General features: G+C 45.6%; 1 protein-coding gene across 1 annotated transcript; it reads left to right on the top strand.

Annotated features, from left to right (window-relative positions):
• On the top strand, positions 1 to 12,174 carry LOC146373638 (extracellular calcium-sensing receptor-like). Its single transcript, XM_084949738.1, has 5 exons — positions 1 to 279; positions 531 to 1,325; positions 1,502 to 1,729; positions 1,926 to 2,049; positions 11,261 to 12,174. Exons 1-5 carry the CDS (start codon positions 16 to 18, stop codon positions 12,172 to 12,174), a joined length of 2,325 nt encoding a protein of 774 aa, XP_084805864.1. The 5' UTR covers positions 1 to 15.
• Positions 12,175 to 13,696: the final 1,522 nt, after the last annotated feature.

Raw genomic sequence — 13,696 nt, 5'->3', positions numbered from 1 at the left:
CAGTTTGCCCAGGCTATGCTTTTTGCCATTGAGGAAATTAATAACAGTACAGACCTACTGCCAGGAATCTCTGTGGGCTATAAAATCTATGACATTTGTGGACCTGATACCAGAAGCATTGGAGCTACACTGGCTTTAGCTAATGGTAATGAAATTGTGTCTGTACCGTCAAAGACACCGTGTACCAGACCTGCACATGTGCAGGCCATTATAGGAGCGACCTCTTCTTCTAAAAGCATAGCAGTAGCTACTGTCATCGGACCTTTTTTTATACCAGTGGTGGGTATTTTACATATCTAATCTTTTTTTAAATCTTTGAATACTTTTAAAAATATTTTATTTTCTTAGATCAAAGCTTTGCTTGGTACATTTTATGTACCAGTACTGAGTAGAATTGCTATTTTTGTATCTTTTGTATGCGTATGTATCACAGCTGTTAAAAAAAAAATTCAAATATTTTATTTTTAACGGCTTCATTTTTTTCATCGTGTGTCTTTTTCATTTATAAGTTTTTCATTTTTTTATTCTAGATCAGCTACTTTGCTACATGTGCTTGTCTCAGTGACAAAACCAAGTACCCATCCTTCCTCAGAACAATACCCAGTGACTACTACCAGAGCAGAGCCCTGGCCCATTTGGTCAAGTATTTTGGATGGACTTGGGTTGGAGCTATCAGATCCAATGATGATTATGGAAATAAAGGCATGGCCACATTCACAGAAACTGCACAGCAGCTGGGCATCTGTCTGGAGTATTCTGTACCTTTCTTTAGAACAGATCCATCTGCCAAGATACAAAGGATAATTGACATTATAAAGGCTTCAACCTCCAAGGTGATTGTTACATTCCTTACCCGTGCAGATTTTCATGTGCTGCTACCTGAGTTTTCATACCATAACTTGTCTGGGTATCAGTGGATAGGCAGTGAGACTTGGATATTTGATTCACGAACTGCAGAAATGGACACACATCACATACTGGATGGTGCCATAGGTCTTTCCATTCCTAAAGTACATGTCACTGGCCTGAGAGAGTTCATACTGAATGAGAAGCCACTGAATTCATCTAATAACGAACTGTTTATTGAGTTCTGGGAGACATTATTTAACTGTAGGTTTAGGCAGTCAGCATCATCAGCAGACATTCAGAAAGAGTGTACTGGGCATGAAGATGTGACTGGAGTTCAAAATAGCTTCATTGACATGTCTCTCATGCCTCTCTTTAACAATGTCTACAAAGGAGTGTATGCAGTGGCCCATGCACTTCACAACATCCTGAGTTGTAACAAAACATGTAACAAAAATGTGCAGCTAGACCCATTCACGGTGAGCTTTTTACTAATTTACATTACAATGTTCACATTAAGATACATTATTAAAAATATCTTTTAGTTAAAAATATTTACAAGAACTTCATTTTGCAGTTCTTCTGTATATTTTTCAGTCAGTAGGTGTGGAAAATCTTTGTCACGCAATAAATTGAGTCATAACATATTTCTTAGGTTCTGCAACACATACGAAAGATCCATTTCACAACTAAGGAAGGAGATGAGGTTCACTTTGATGAGAATGGAGATCCAGCAGCAAAGTATGACATTATAAACTGGCAGTCAAGAGAAAACAGCGTTGTGGAGTTTGTAACAGTTGGTCTTTATAATCCATCATTAGTTCCAGAAAAACAGCTAAATCTGCAAAACAAGTCTTTAATTTGGGTAAGAAACTCAAAGCAGGTAAGCTATCGTATGATTTCATTGTTTTTATGTTTTTGTTCTATTTTTTAATTTTATACATATGTACATACTTTGTTTATTTTGGTTTTGATGCTTCAACATTAAGAGTTTTATTTATTTGTTTTTTGACTGAGAACATCATAGAGACATTTTTTTCTCAATGTCTATAGACAGTTAAATGTTCTTGATCATGCAGGTGCCTGTGTCAGTTTGCAGCGAGAAATGTCCCCCAGGAACACGTAAAGTTCTCCAGAAAGGAAGGCCTGTTTGCTGCTATGACTGTATAAGATGTGCAGAGGGAGAAATCAGCAACGTTACAGGTGTGGTGATATTTTATTTTAACTTTGCTTTGTTGCAAAACAATGTTATATATGTAGGAAGGCCATACGAGAACTATTTAATCATTTTGATTAATGCTTTTATGCAGAGATAATCTCCATCTAGAATGCCTGATTAAAATATTTGAAAATATTTAACTCACTGCCTCATGTTAGTCTGTATGCCTGCACATTCTATTACAGCTTGTTTATAAAGTGATAACCACATAACATCAAAGTAATATCATGGTAGCAACAGTGGTTATAGTTAAGAAATATTAAATTAACATTAATGTTATTGGACTAGGGAAACAAGGCAGAAACAAATATGTAATAATGTGGTAATTTCTAAGTTATTACCACTCAATTACTTGTCAAAGAGTCTGTGTAATAAGCAGGAAGCAGTGCTGCAAAATGCAAAACTGCCCATTTTTGTTTAATAACAAATTAATAACCAAACTTAAAAAGTAGTGATGACCACCAGGAAACACCTTTGGCATTTTCTGCTTAATAAGCAGGAATTGAATTCCATGATCATTATAACTGAATGAAACAAGCACCAGGAAGTCTGTAATGAAGTGAAAACACTTAGGTAAAATACTAATAATTAAGCTTAAAAGAATAATACATATGAATACATTAGGTGTGCATAGAAGTGTAAAGGACCCTCTTTCACAGCATAGTTTATATATGGATGACAATGCATAGTATCGTAAAAATATTTCAGGTAGGAAAGGAAGTGGAACAAATTTTTAAAATGTCTAGTACACAAAAATAAGATGCCATCTATGTTCTCCCGTTTGTCCAATAAACTGTTATAATCTATTGTTTTGTGCAAGCATCGCTCCAAGAAGCAAGCCAAAAAGACGCACTACTTCTTTGTTTTTATCCAGGGCTAAAATACAAATGACAGACTCCCAGTAGACAACAGTCTGCCACCTACTGGCAGCCAGCTCTTTGTAGGCTGTTTCTATTTATGCTTATAACAGAAAAACTACCACAGGTGTTTCCAGGTAATCACAACGTTCTTAAGTCTGCTTTAATAGTTGATTAATATTGTGGCGTGTTGGGGGAACAGCTAGTTCTCTCCCATCATGCCTTGGGACATGTGCTGCTGTTTAGATGTTCTTGTTTTATTGTTTATGGTTACGTTACTTTTAACTGTTATCTTGCATGTTGTGTTTACGCTGTGGTGCAGAGTCACTGACAGATGTTGTTTTGTAGAGAGTGCTGTACCATGAGTGACTTCTGTTGTGCTGTTGTTGAACCTTGAGGCACATTGTAGCACAAGCAAGTGTTATAATAAAGAGCTCCCCCTACCTGCTTGGGGTTGAATAACAAGCTCAATTTCTCTCTGTGAGCTTCTCTGTTAAGATTTCTCTGCATGCCATATTGGTGTCAGAAGTGGGATTCCAAGAGCATGGCCACTATTCTGAAAGAGGAAGAGGAGCTGAGGAAGATTGAGGAGCTTATCACTCGCCTGGATGCGGTGAATGGAGCATGATCGAAGAAGCGGGGAGAGCCCCAGGCAGCAGCAAGCCAGCCAGGGGAAGATCTGTGGGGCTTACCAGATGGAGCCTCACACCCCCGCCCACTGGGGAGCTGTTGGAGCCGCCAAGGCATGCTGCAGGCTCCAAGACCACGAGCAGCCAGCCAGCCTCCACTCATGGTGATGCCTGGGAGCAGCACACCCTCATTGCTGGCAGCCGAGGGGGACAACGCCAACTGTCTCCAGGACCAAGTGCAGCCACCGCTGCCATCAGGGGCTCCTGTCCAGGGGAGCATGAAGCTGCCACACTATAATGGGGAGGCACCTCCAGAGACCTACCTTATCCAGGTACAGCTGGCTGCTCAGCTAAATGGATGGTCAACAGAGGAGACAGCTGTCCAAGTCGCCCTCGCCTTGGAAGGCAGGGCCCTGCAGATCCTCACAGATCTTCAGCCAGAAGAGCGTTTAAGTTGGCCTGCTGTTGCCAGAGCAATGCAGAGCAGGTTTGGCCTCCGTACACATGCAGATGATGCCCGGGATAAACTTGCTAGCCGCCCATGGAGACAAGAGGAGAGTCTGGGTGCTTATGCTGCTGACCTACGTCTTTATGCATGTAGAGGGTACCCTGCTTTTGATGCTGCAGCACAAGAAGAGCTTGCTCTCCAGGCTTTTGTCCGGGGTCTCCAGCAAAAACGACTACAAGAGCACATACGTCTGCATGCACCAGAAACCCTGGCAGCAGCTCTAACTGAGGCCGAAAGAGTGGAGCATGTGCTCAGCCCAGGTGCACGCAGCCCTGGCATAAGTCACCAAGTGCGCCAAACGGACTACGAAAGGAGCAACCAGGAGGAGGAGGCCCGCCAAACCACCAACACACCACCCTGGCGATCTCGGCGAGGGAATAGGCGAGCAGGAGGCCAATCCAGGGGTAACTGCCATCGGTGCGGAGAACCAGGCCACATCGCACGCTACTGTCCAGCGCCAAGCCCACAAAGCCTGGCACCCCAGCTGCCGTTAAACTAAGGCGGGGTGGCACAACGGAGGAACTGCCCCCTGCCACCACTCTGTCCTCCGAATCACACTTGCGGGTTGACCGGCTCGGCCAGACACGGGGACTGTATCTGGACTGTGACCTTGCCGGCACCACCTGTAGAGCCCTGATAGACACTGGATCCACGCTTTCCTTGGTACAGGCCGGAGTCCTCCCTGGTACTGATGGCCCAATACCGCAGGGTTGGCAGCCTACTCAGCTCCACATCACCACAGTCACGGGGGAGCGTGCCAAAGTTAAGGGGGAAAGATCCCTCCCGGTGACTGTTGCTAACTGCACTGTGGACCACCAGTTCTGGCTAGCCAGCATCCAGGACCAATGCATCATTGGCCTGGACCTGCTAGCCAAATGGGAGGCCACAGTGGACGTGTCCCGAGCAATCCTTTACTTGGGCACGGAGGCTGTGAAGCTCCACATCACAAAGGAAGTCCTGCTGCCTGCCTCCACTTTTTCAGCCAGCGTCAGGAAGCCTGAGGACCTGTCGCCGCTGGCGGGGGAAGGGGCCTCCCCTTCACCAGCAGTACCGTAACTGTCTACAGAGACCAAGCAAGCTATCGAGGACCTATACCAGAGGAGCTGCGAGGGTCTCCAGGCTGAGCAGCGACGGCAGCTGCGAGAGATACTCGACTTGTTTGCCGACATCTTTGCGGCCAAGGATGAGGACTGCACGCAAACCAGCCTGGTGCAACACGACATTGACACTGGGGATGCACGGCCCATTCGCCTCCGCCCTCGTCGCCTTCCCCTTGCCAAGCGTGCCGCAGCAGAGCAGAAGATAAGGGAAATGGCAGACGCGGGCATCATCGAACCCTCAAACAGCCCCTGGGCAGCCCCGGCTGTACTGGTTCGGAAAAAGGATGGTACCTGGCGGTTTTGTGTCGACTATCGTCTACTCAACAGCATCACACGCAAAGACTCCTACCCATTGCCCCGGATTGATGATGCCCTCGACGACATTGCTGGGTCCTGCTGGTTCAGTTCCCTCGAATTGCGCAGTGGCTACTGGCAGGTGGAGCTGACGCCAGAGGCCCGCCCAAAGACTGCTTTCTCCATTGGCCAGGGACTGTGGCAGTTTAAGGTGATGCCCTTCGGCCTCTGCAATGCCCCAGCCACATTCGAGCGCCTAATGGAGAGGGTTCTGGCTGACATCCCCCGCGACCGCTGTGTGGTCTACCTGGATGACCTCCTCGTTCACGCGACAGACTTCGAGAAAGCCTTGGCTAACCTGACTGCTGTTTTCCATGCTATCCGCCAGGCTGGCCTTTGCCTCCACCCCAAAAAGTGCCACCTCTTCCGAAGGGAGACGACCTTCTTGGGTCACGTTGTGAGCGGAGCAGGGGTTTCCACTGACCCTGCGAAAGTGTCCGCTGTGAAAGACTGGCCCATTCCGGGCAACACTGCCGAGTTGCGGAGCTTCCTTGGCCTGGCATCATACTACCGGCGTTTCGTCAAGGACTTTGCTACCATTGCAAGCCCCCTGCACTGGCTCACACAGAAGGGCCGGGAGTTCCACTGGAGTGAGGACAGTGCCGTGGCATTTGATCGGCTCCGATCTGCACTGGTTGAGGCACCGGTGCTAGACCTGCAGCTCCCTTTTGTCGTGGACACCGATGCCAGCAACACAGGGGTGGAGGCTGTACTGTCGCAGGAAGGCCCTGAGGGGGAGTGGGTCATCTCCTACTACAGCCATTCCCTCAGCAGACCGGAGAGGAACTATTGTGTCACCCGTCGAGAGCTGCTGGCCATCATCCTGGGTCTCCGCCATTTCAGACCCTACCTTTATGGGAAGAAGTTCCTCCTGCGCACAGACCATGCGTCCCTCACTTGGCTGCTCAGTTTTAAAGAACCGGAGGGACAGCTAGCCCGGTGGTTGGAGACGTTGCAAGATTACCACTTTGAGGTTCGTCACCGGGCGGGACGTCTCCACACCAATGCAGATGCCCTCTCCTGACGCCCTTGTGAGGAAAAACAGTGCAGGTACTGCCAACGCTTGGAGGACCGGGAGGGCATGACTTCAGTGATCGCGTCACCACAGGGCGGCCCTGAGAATGACTCTGTTCCAGGTGGGCATTGTAGCAGTCTTCAGGTCCAGTCCGCCGCAGGGGATACTGAGGGTCTGGAGGCCATGGATCCCCAACAGCTGCAACACGACCAGAACCAAGACCCTGCCCTTTCCCAGGTTCAGTGTTGGATTGGAGCTGGTCAGAGACCATCATGGCCAGAGGTATCTGCACTGGACCTCGAGACCAAGGCTCTCTACTCCCAATGGGCCAACCTCACAAACCGAAACGGCCTCCTCTATCGCCACTGGCAGGCTCCCGGGGGTCACCGTGAGGTCTTCCAGCTCGTGGTACCTCAACAGTTGCGGTCCAGGGTGCTCCAGCTGGTCCATGGTGCGGCGGGGGCAGGACACTTTGGAGTTACCAAGACTCTGCGGCGGCTTCGGTCTCGGTTCTACTGGCCTGGGTGTCGCCAGGACGTAGAGCTCCATGTCCATCGGTGTGATGCCTGCACGGCTCAGAAAGGGCCTTCCCAACGCTCTCATGCCCCCTTGCAGCAGTATCAGGTGGGGGCTCCCATGGAGCGGGTTGGTGTGGACATCCTGGGACCCTTCCCCACCACTGACCAGGGGAACCGCTACGTCCTGGTTGCCATGGACTACTTCACTAAGTGGCCTGAGGCCTATGCAGTCCCTGACCAGAGTGCTGTTACCACTGCTGAGCGTCTGGTCAACGAGATGTTCTGCCGGTTCGGGGTACCAGAGGAACTGCACAGCGACCAGGGCCGGAATTTTGAGGCTGCGGTGTTCAAGGAGGTCTGTCAGCGGCTGGGTATCAGGAAGACCCGGACGACGCCACTGCACCCCCAAAGCGATGGGTTGGTGGAACGCTTCAACCGCACCCTGGCCACCCAGCTTGCTTTCCTGACCTCCCGCCAGCAGCGTGACTGGGATCAACACCTTCCCCTGGTCCTAATGGCCTACCGTTCTGCAGTCCAGGAATCTACTAAGTGCACTCCAGCGGCCTTGATGTTCGGTCATGAGCTTCGTACCCCAGTGGACTTGATGTTTGGATCCCCCCCCGAGCAGGAAGTGTGCGGGGACCCCGGGTTGGACTACCTCCACAACCTCCTCACCCGGCTCCGAGAGGTGCATCAGTTGACCAGGCAGGCTCTCCGAGATGCAGGCTCCCGGCAGAAGCGAGCTTATGATACCCGCTGCAAGGGGGAAGGACTTTCGCCCGGTCAGCATGTGTGGGTCTACAGCCGGGAGAGGAAGAAAGGGCTTTCTCCCAAACTGATGAGCCAGTGGGTTGGACCCTGCACTGTTCTCGAGAGGCTGTCCGACGTGGTCTACAGGGTGCGGCTGGTCAAACGGAACAGGGTGGTCGTACTCCATCGTGATCGCCTGGCACCCTATCAGCCCTTGAGTCCATCCAGGGAGGAGTCAGGGTCCCAGCTTCAACTGCAGGCCCCCAACCTGGCCTCGGAGGCAGCTGGGGGACCCACGGAACGTCCTCAACGAAGCCGTCGCCTTCCCCAACACCTCAGAGACTTTGCTATGCACATGCCGGTTGCTGGGGACAGCTAACCACTCAGGTGGGGGCTGTGTGGCGTGTTGGGGGAACAGCTAGTTCTCTCCCATCATGCCTTGGGACATGTGCTGCTGTTTAGATGTTCTTGTTTTATTGTTTATGGTTACGTTACTTTTAACTGTTATCTTGCATGTTGTGTTTACGCTGTGGTGCAGAGTCACTGACAGATGTTGTTTTGTAGAGAGTGCTGTACCATGAGTGACTTCTGTTGTGCTGTTGTTGAACCTTGAGGCACATTGTAGCACAAGCAAGTGTTATAATAAAGAGCTCCCCCTACCTGCTTGGGGTTGAATAACAAGCTCAATTTCTCTCTGTGAGCTTCTCTGTTAAGATTCCTCTGCATGCCACAATATGTTATTAAATAGAGAGGCAGATTTGCATTTTGCAGTTCTGTTTCCTGCTTATTACACAGAAACCACCAGTGGTAATTCAGTAGTTATTACTTGGAAACTGCATTTTTACCCTACTATTACCACTCTTTTACCGAGCTGTATTTCTACAGTATTACACTTAGTTTTTTTTATTATGCATTAACATAAATGTCAGCATAATATTACTTTCCTGTAACAAATGTTGCTACCATAATATTACTTGGTTATTAAGTGGTTATTACTTTGGTAATAGCATGGTAATAACTTAACTAATAATAACTGCATTACTATTTTGTTTCTGCCTTGTTACCCTACTATTACTATTTAAGTACTGAGTTGTAATAAAATGTGCTACCTTAGAAAAGTATACATATATATTTCAACAAACTCCATCTTGCCCCTGCGGGTGGTCTATCCTTCAAGTTCGGGTCCTTTACCAGAGGTGTGGGAACTTGTGGGTCCTGCGCAGTATCTTTGCTGTTCCTAGGACTGCGCTCTTCTGGACAGAGATCCCGGATGTTGTTCCTGGTATCTGCTGGAGCCACTCACCTAGCTTGGGGGTCATTGCACCTAGCACTCCGATTACCACTGGGATCACTGTTACCTTCACCCTCCACGTCTTCTTGAGCTCTTTTCTGAGCCCTTGGTATTTCTCAAGCTTCTTGTGTTCCTTATTTCTGATGTTGCTGTCATTGGGAACCGCTACATCTATCACTACGGCTGTTGTCTTCTGTTTGTCTACCACCACTATGTCCGGTTGGTTAGCCATCTCCATTTTGTCCATCTGTATCTGAAAGCCTGTGACAAAGTGGGTGAGAACACCATTTGTCCATATTTTTAGTTAACATTCTTGTTTTGATTTAGCCATATCTCATATGTAGTCTGCAATAGGCAAACATCTACTATCCTGGGTTTGTTTATGTTTTGCACTTTTACAGATTATGTAACATCTTGGTTTAAATCAATTCTGACAAGTTTGTTAAGTTAACATGTTATTTATTTCAACTGTTAATTGGTTTTGTTTGAACCCACCTTACCTACCTGTGTTCCAGGAACAAAAGGAGGAAATGTAGCTTAGTTTCCTGGTTAATCTGAGGTCACAGGAAGAGACCAGGTGAAGAAGGAGGAGACTCTTTGTAATTTAATAAAGCTGATTTTTAGAGTGTTAGTAGAGAAATGGATTTGTTTTAATATGTATTGACTATGCCGCACAGCAAGAAGGTCAATTCTACCATCAAGCCGGGGTCTTTCTGTGTGGAGTTTGCATGTCCTCCCCGTGTTTGCGTGGGTTCCCTCCGGGTACTCCGGCTTCCTCCCACCATCCAAAGACATGCAACTTGTGGGGATAGGTTAATAGGATAATCCAAATTGCCACTAGGTGTGAATGTGAGTGCGAATGGTTGTCTGTCCCTGTGTGTTGGCCCTGCGACAGACTGGCGACCTGTCCAGGGTGTACCCCGCCTCTCGCCCTATGACAGCTGGGATAGGCTCCAGCGCCCCCCGCGACCCTGAAAAGGATAAGCGGAAGCGAATGGATGGATGGATGTATTGACTATACCTTAGAGTTTTATTGCTAGGAAGAGTAGTAGTACAGGTTTGAGTATAGAAATGTTTGCCTTACCTATCCTAATGGAATAGTCCAGGGGTGAATGGACTATTTAAGCAGATGAAAGCAGGTGTTCAGGAAGGAAGGACCAGGGCAGTGTAGCTGTGTGCAGTTTGACCTTAATTTCCATTGATTTAAGTTTAGTTATGTTTATTTGAACTGAGTTAATTTTGGAGTTGAGTTTTTTATTTATTTTTGTAAATATTGGTTGGTCACAAAATGGTGAATAAATCACTTGCTACACTGGACAGCATCTGTCTCCTGCACTTCTTTGTCAAGTCCTACCAGAAAGCCACACAGGATCTTAACTCGATCATTCTCGAGGGGGTTTCTCCCAATTTGACCTTGGGACTTGCAGGCCATACACGGCACAGATGATTCTGTATATTATGCCAGCCACTTGGTTATTGCGTTCCATGTATGCCCTGCCAGCTAGCAACATGCATCCTGCTGTTATGTGCTGGATTGTCTCAGGGGCATCTTTACACAGCTTGCTCCTGGGGTCTTGCCTGGTGTGATAGACCCCAGCTTCTATGGATCTTGTGCTCAGAGCTTGTTCCTTTGCTGTCATGATTAGTGCCTCTGTACTGTCTTTCAGCTTTTTCGAGGCACTGGTAGGATTCCTACCAGTTCCACTTCCTCTGTCTGCCAGCATACATACTGTGCAGAGGCCTATTCTTCATGATGGTTCCTCCTCTTTCTTGGGGATATATGTGCATATATATATATATATATATATATATATATATATATATATATATATAGATAGATATAGATATATAGATATAGATATCGTTAGGATAAAAGCGACATGTTTGATTTTCTAACAGGAGAATTATGTATCTTTCTGCCTGTGTACTCTCATGATTTTTTTTTAAATTATATGCATATTCGTTTAAAATTCTTGGGGAAAGTATACCACATTCATAATCTCTGATGAATGCTGTGTCAATCGTCACTTAATCACAAAACAGTGTAGCAGTCATTCAATAATAATGTTGTTTTTCAACTTCTAATTTTAAAGCACCAGTAGAATATATCATGGCAGAGGCATACACAACTGTACTGGGTAAAAGTAACGTCTGCTTTAATATTAATTTCCAGATTCAGTCACCTGTGTGAGATGTCTCCCTGAGTTCTGGTCAAATGAAAAAAGAGATGCCTGTATAAAGAAGGAAGCAGTGTTTCTATCATATGAAGACATTATGGGAGCACTGCTCACTGCAGCATCTGTATTTGGGGCCCACATGACGATTGGTGTGATACTCATTTTCTTCAAGTACAGGAAAACTCCTATTGTCAGGGCAAACAACTCTGAACTGAGCTTCCTGCTGCTCTTCTCCTTAATTCTGTGTTTTCTGTGTTCTCTGACCTTCATTGGTCAGCCCTCTGATTGGTCCTGTATGCTACGACATGTAGCATTTGGCATCACCTTTGTCCTCTGTATCTCTTGTCTTCTGGGAAAAACTATGGTTGTTTTAATGGCCTTCAGAGCTACACGTCCAGGTAGTAATGTTAAAAAATGGTTTGGGCAGACACAGCAGAGACTCTGTGTTACAGCATTTACTCTTATTCAAATTAACATATGTATCATCTGGCTAACAACTTCTCCTCCTTTTCCATTTAAGAATTTTAAAGAAATTAAAGACAAGATCACATTGGAGTGTGCCCTTGGCTCAGTTGTGGGCTTTTGGGCTGTGCTTGGTTATATAGGACTTCTGGCTATTTTATGTTTTATTTTTGCATTTTTAGCTCGAAAGCTCCCCGATAATTTCAACGAAGCCAAATTTATCACTTTCAGCATGCTGATATTCTGTGCAGTATGGATTACATTTGTCCCAGCATATGTCAGCTCCCCTGGGAAGTTCAGTGTTGCTGTAGAAATTTTTGCTATACTTGCTTCCAGTTTTGGACTGCAAATTTGCATCTTCATACCCAAATGTTATATAATCTTAATGAAACCTGAGAAGAATACAAAGAAATACATGATGGGGAAGAAGGCACCAAATTCACTCTGAAAAATGAATGTGGTAAAATGGGATTTTAATTTGATCATTTGTACATAATTAGTTGGTCACCATCCTGTCAGAATAGAAAGAAGCTGTCAGCAGGATACACTCCAATTGATACTGTCTTTATAGAAACTACATCTCCTTTTTTGATGCATTTTAATTACTTATTCAAACAAGAAAGATCTGCAAAGCGCTCCTTCATGCAGCAAGGGTGTTTCAGTCTCTGACTAAAAGAGTTGCTCAGCCCACTCACATACTCATGCAGTGGGTGATGTGGGTTGTTCATGATGGATGTCAGCTTTACTAACATCCTCCTCTCGCCAACCACCTCCACAGACTCCAGGGGACATCCCAGTACGGAGCTAGACCTCCACATCAGTTTGTCAATCCTGCACCTGTCCCTGTCCGTGCATCCACTCCCACAGCAGGCCACTGCATAGAAAAGGGCAGATGCTACCATAGTGTCATAGAATGTCCTTAAACGGTATTTGTAGCGGAATGCAGTTACTCATATTTTGTATTTTAAATATGTAACGCTGGTACATGTATTCCGTTACTCGCCATCACTGAACATAAGGTCAACCTGGATATAAATTGACTCATTAGAATTGAACGATACAGAGTTGAAACATACAATTAAAAAAAGTATAGAATCCTATCTACAACTGTTGGACAGAAAAGACAATACAACCATATATATAACACTGAAATGGGAACGAGAGCTAGGAGTAATTATACCAGAAGATGAATAGTTATATATAAATAAAAATATAAATATGAATATATATATATATATATATATTTCTCATATTTTTTTGGTTCTGTCATAAACATTATAGATTTTTGGGAAGATGTCCACTATTCGAATTCTAGGCAATCGTATACCCAAGTCATGCATGTCATTGTATCTGGGCAATATGCCGAGCAAAGTGGCACAAAGCGGACCATGCAACACAGCACGACTGGCAAAAAAGTATGAGTGAGATACATGTGATGGAACTGTTGACCCATAAGATAAGGACTCAAGAAGAACAATGTCGAGAAAAATGGGAGAAATGGACTGCTTATACAGCGACAAGATAAGGACGATCATACCGACGATAATAATAGAGCAAACTTTAGAGACCTGGAAATCCACTGTTCTTTTTCTGTTGGAATTTGTTTTGTCTTTGTACTGCTGTCTTTTTATGTGCTGTTCAAAAGAAAACAATAAAAAGAAAGTTTTATAAAAAATAAATATGTGTTACTTTACAGCATGACTTTTCACTTGTCAAAACCTTATTTAACCACTCTAAATAAACAAAGAAAAACAGTTAGTGTCAAATGTCTGAAATACCTCCAAACTGCTGATCATTTACTGTTACCTTCTTCTATGCTGTGTTACTGGTACAGCCACTGGTACATTGCTGCTGATGTTAAATGAGAAAGAATACCATCAGTCTGCCCAAATCAAATCAAATCAAATCAAATCAAATCCCTTTTATTGTCACATCACATGTGCAGGTACACTGGTACAGTACATGCGAGT

This window comes from Perissodus microlepis, chromosome 14 (genome assembly GCF_051167445.1).
Source record: "Perissodus microlepis isolate ML-2025 ecotype Zambia chromosome 14, ASM5116744v1, whole genome shotgun sequence".
NCBI lineage: Eukaryota > Metazoa > Chordata > Actinopteri > Cichliformes > Cichlidae > Perissodus > Perissodus microlepis.
Note: the sequence above shows the minus strand (reverse complement) of the source record. Positions and strands in the feature narration are given on the sequence as shown.

Bases quoted from the DNA above. Each gene is read 5' to 3' on its own strand.
- LOC146373638 (XM_084949738.1), top strand. From the start codon at position 16: ATGCTTTTTGCCATTGAGGAAATTAATAACAGTACAGACCTACTGCCA. The intron at 280-530 runs GTGGGTATTTTA...TTTTTATTCTAG, and splicing joins GACCTTTTTTTATACCAGTG to ATCAGCTACTTTGCTACATG. The intron at 2,050-11,260 runs GTGTGGTGATAT...ATTAATTTCCAG, and splicing joins AGAAATCAGCAACGTTACAG to ATTCAGTCACCTGTGTGAGA.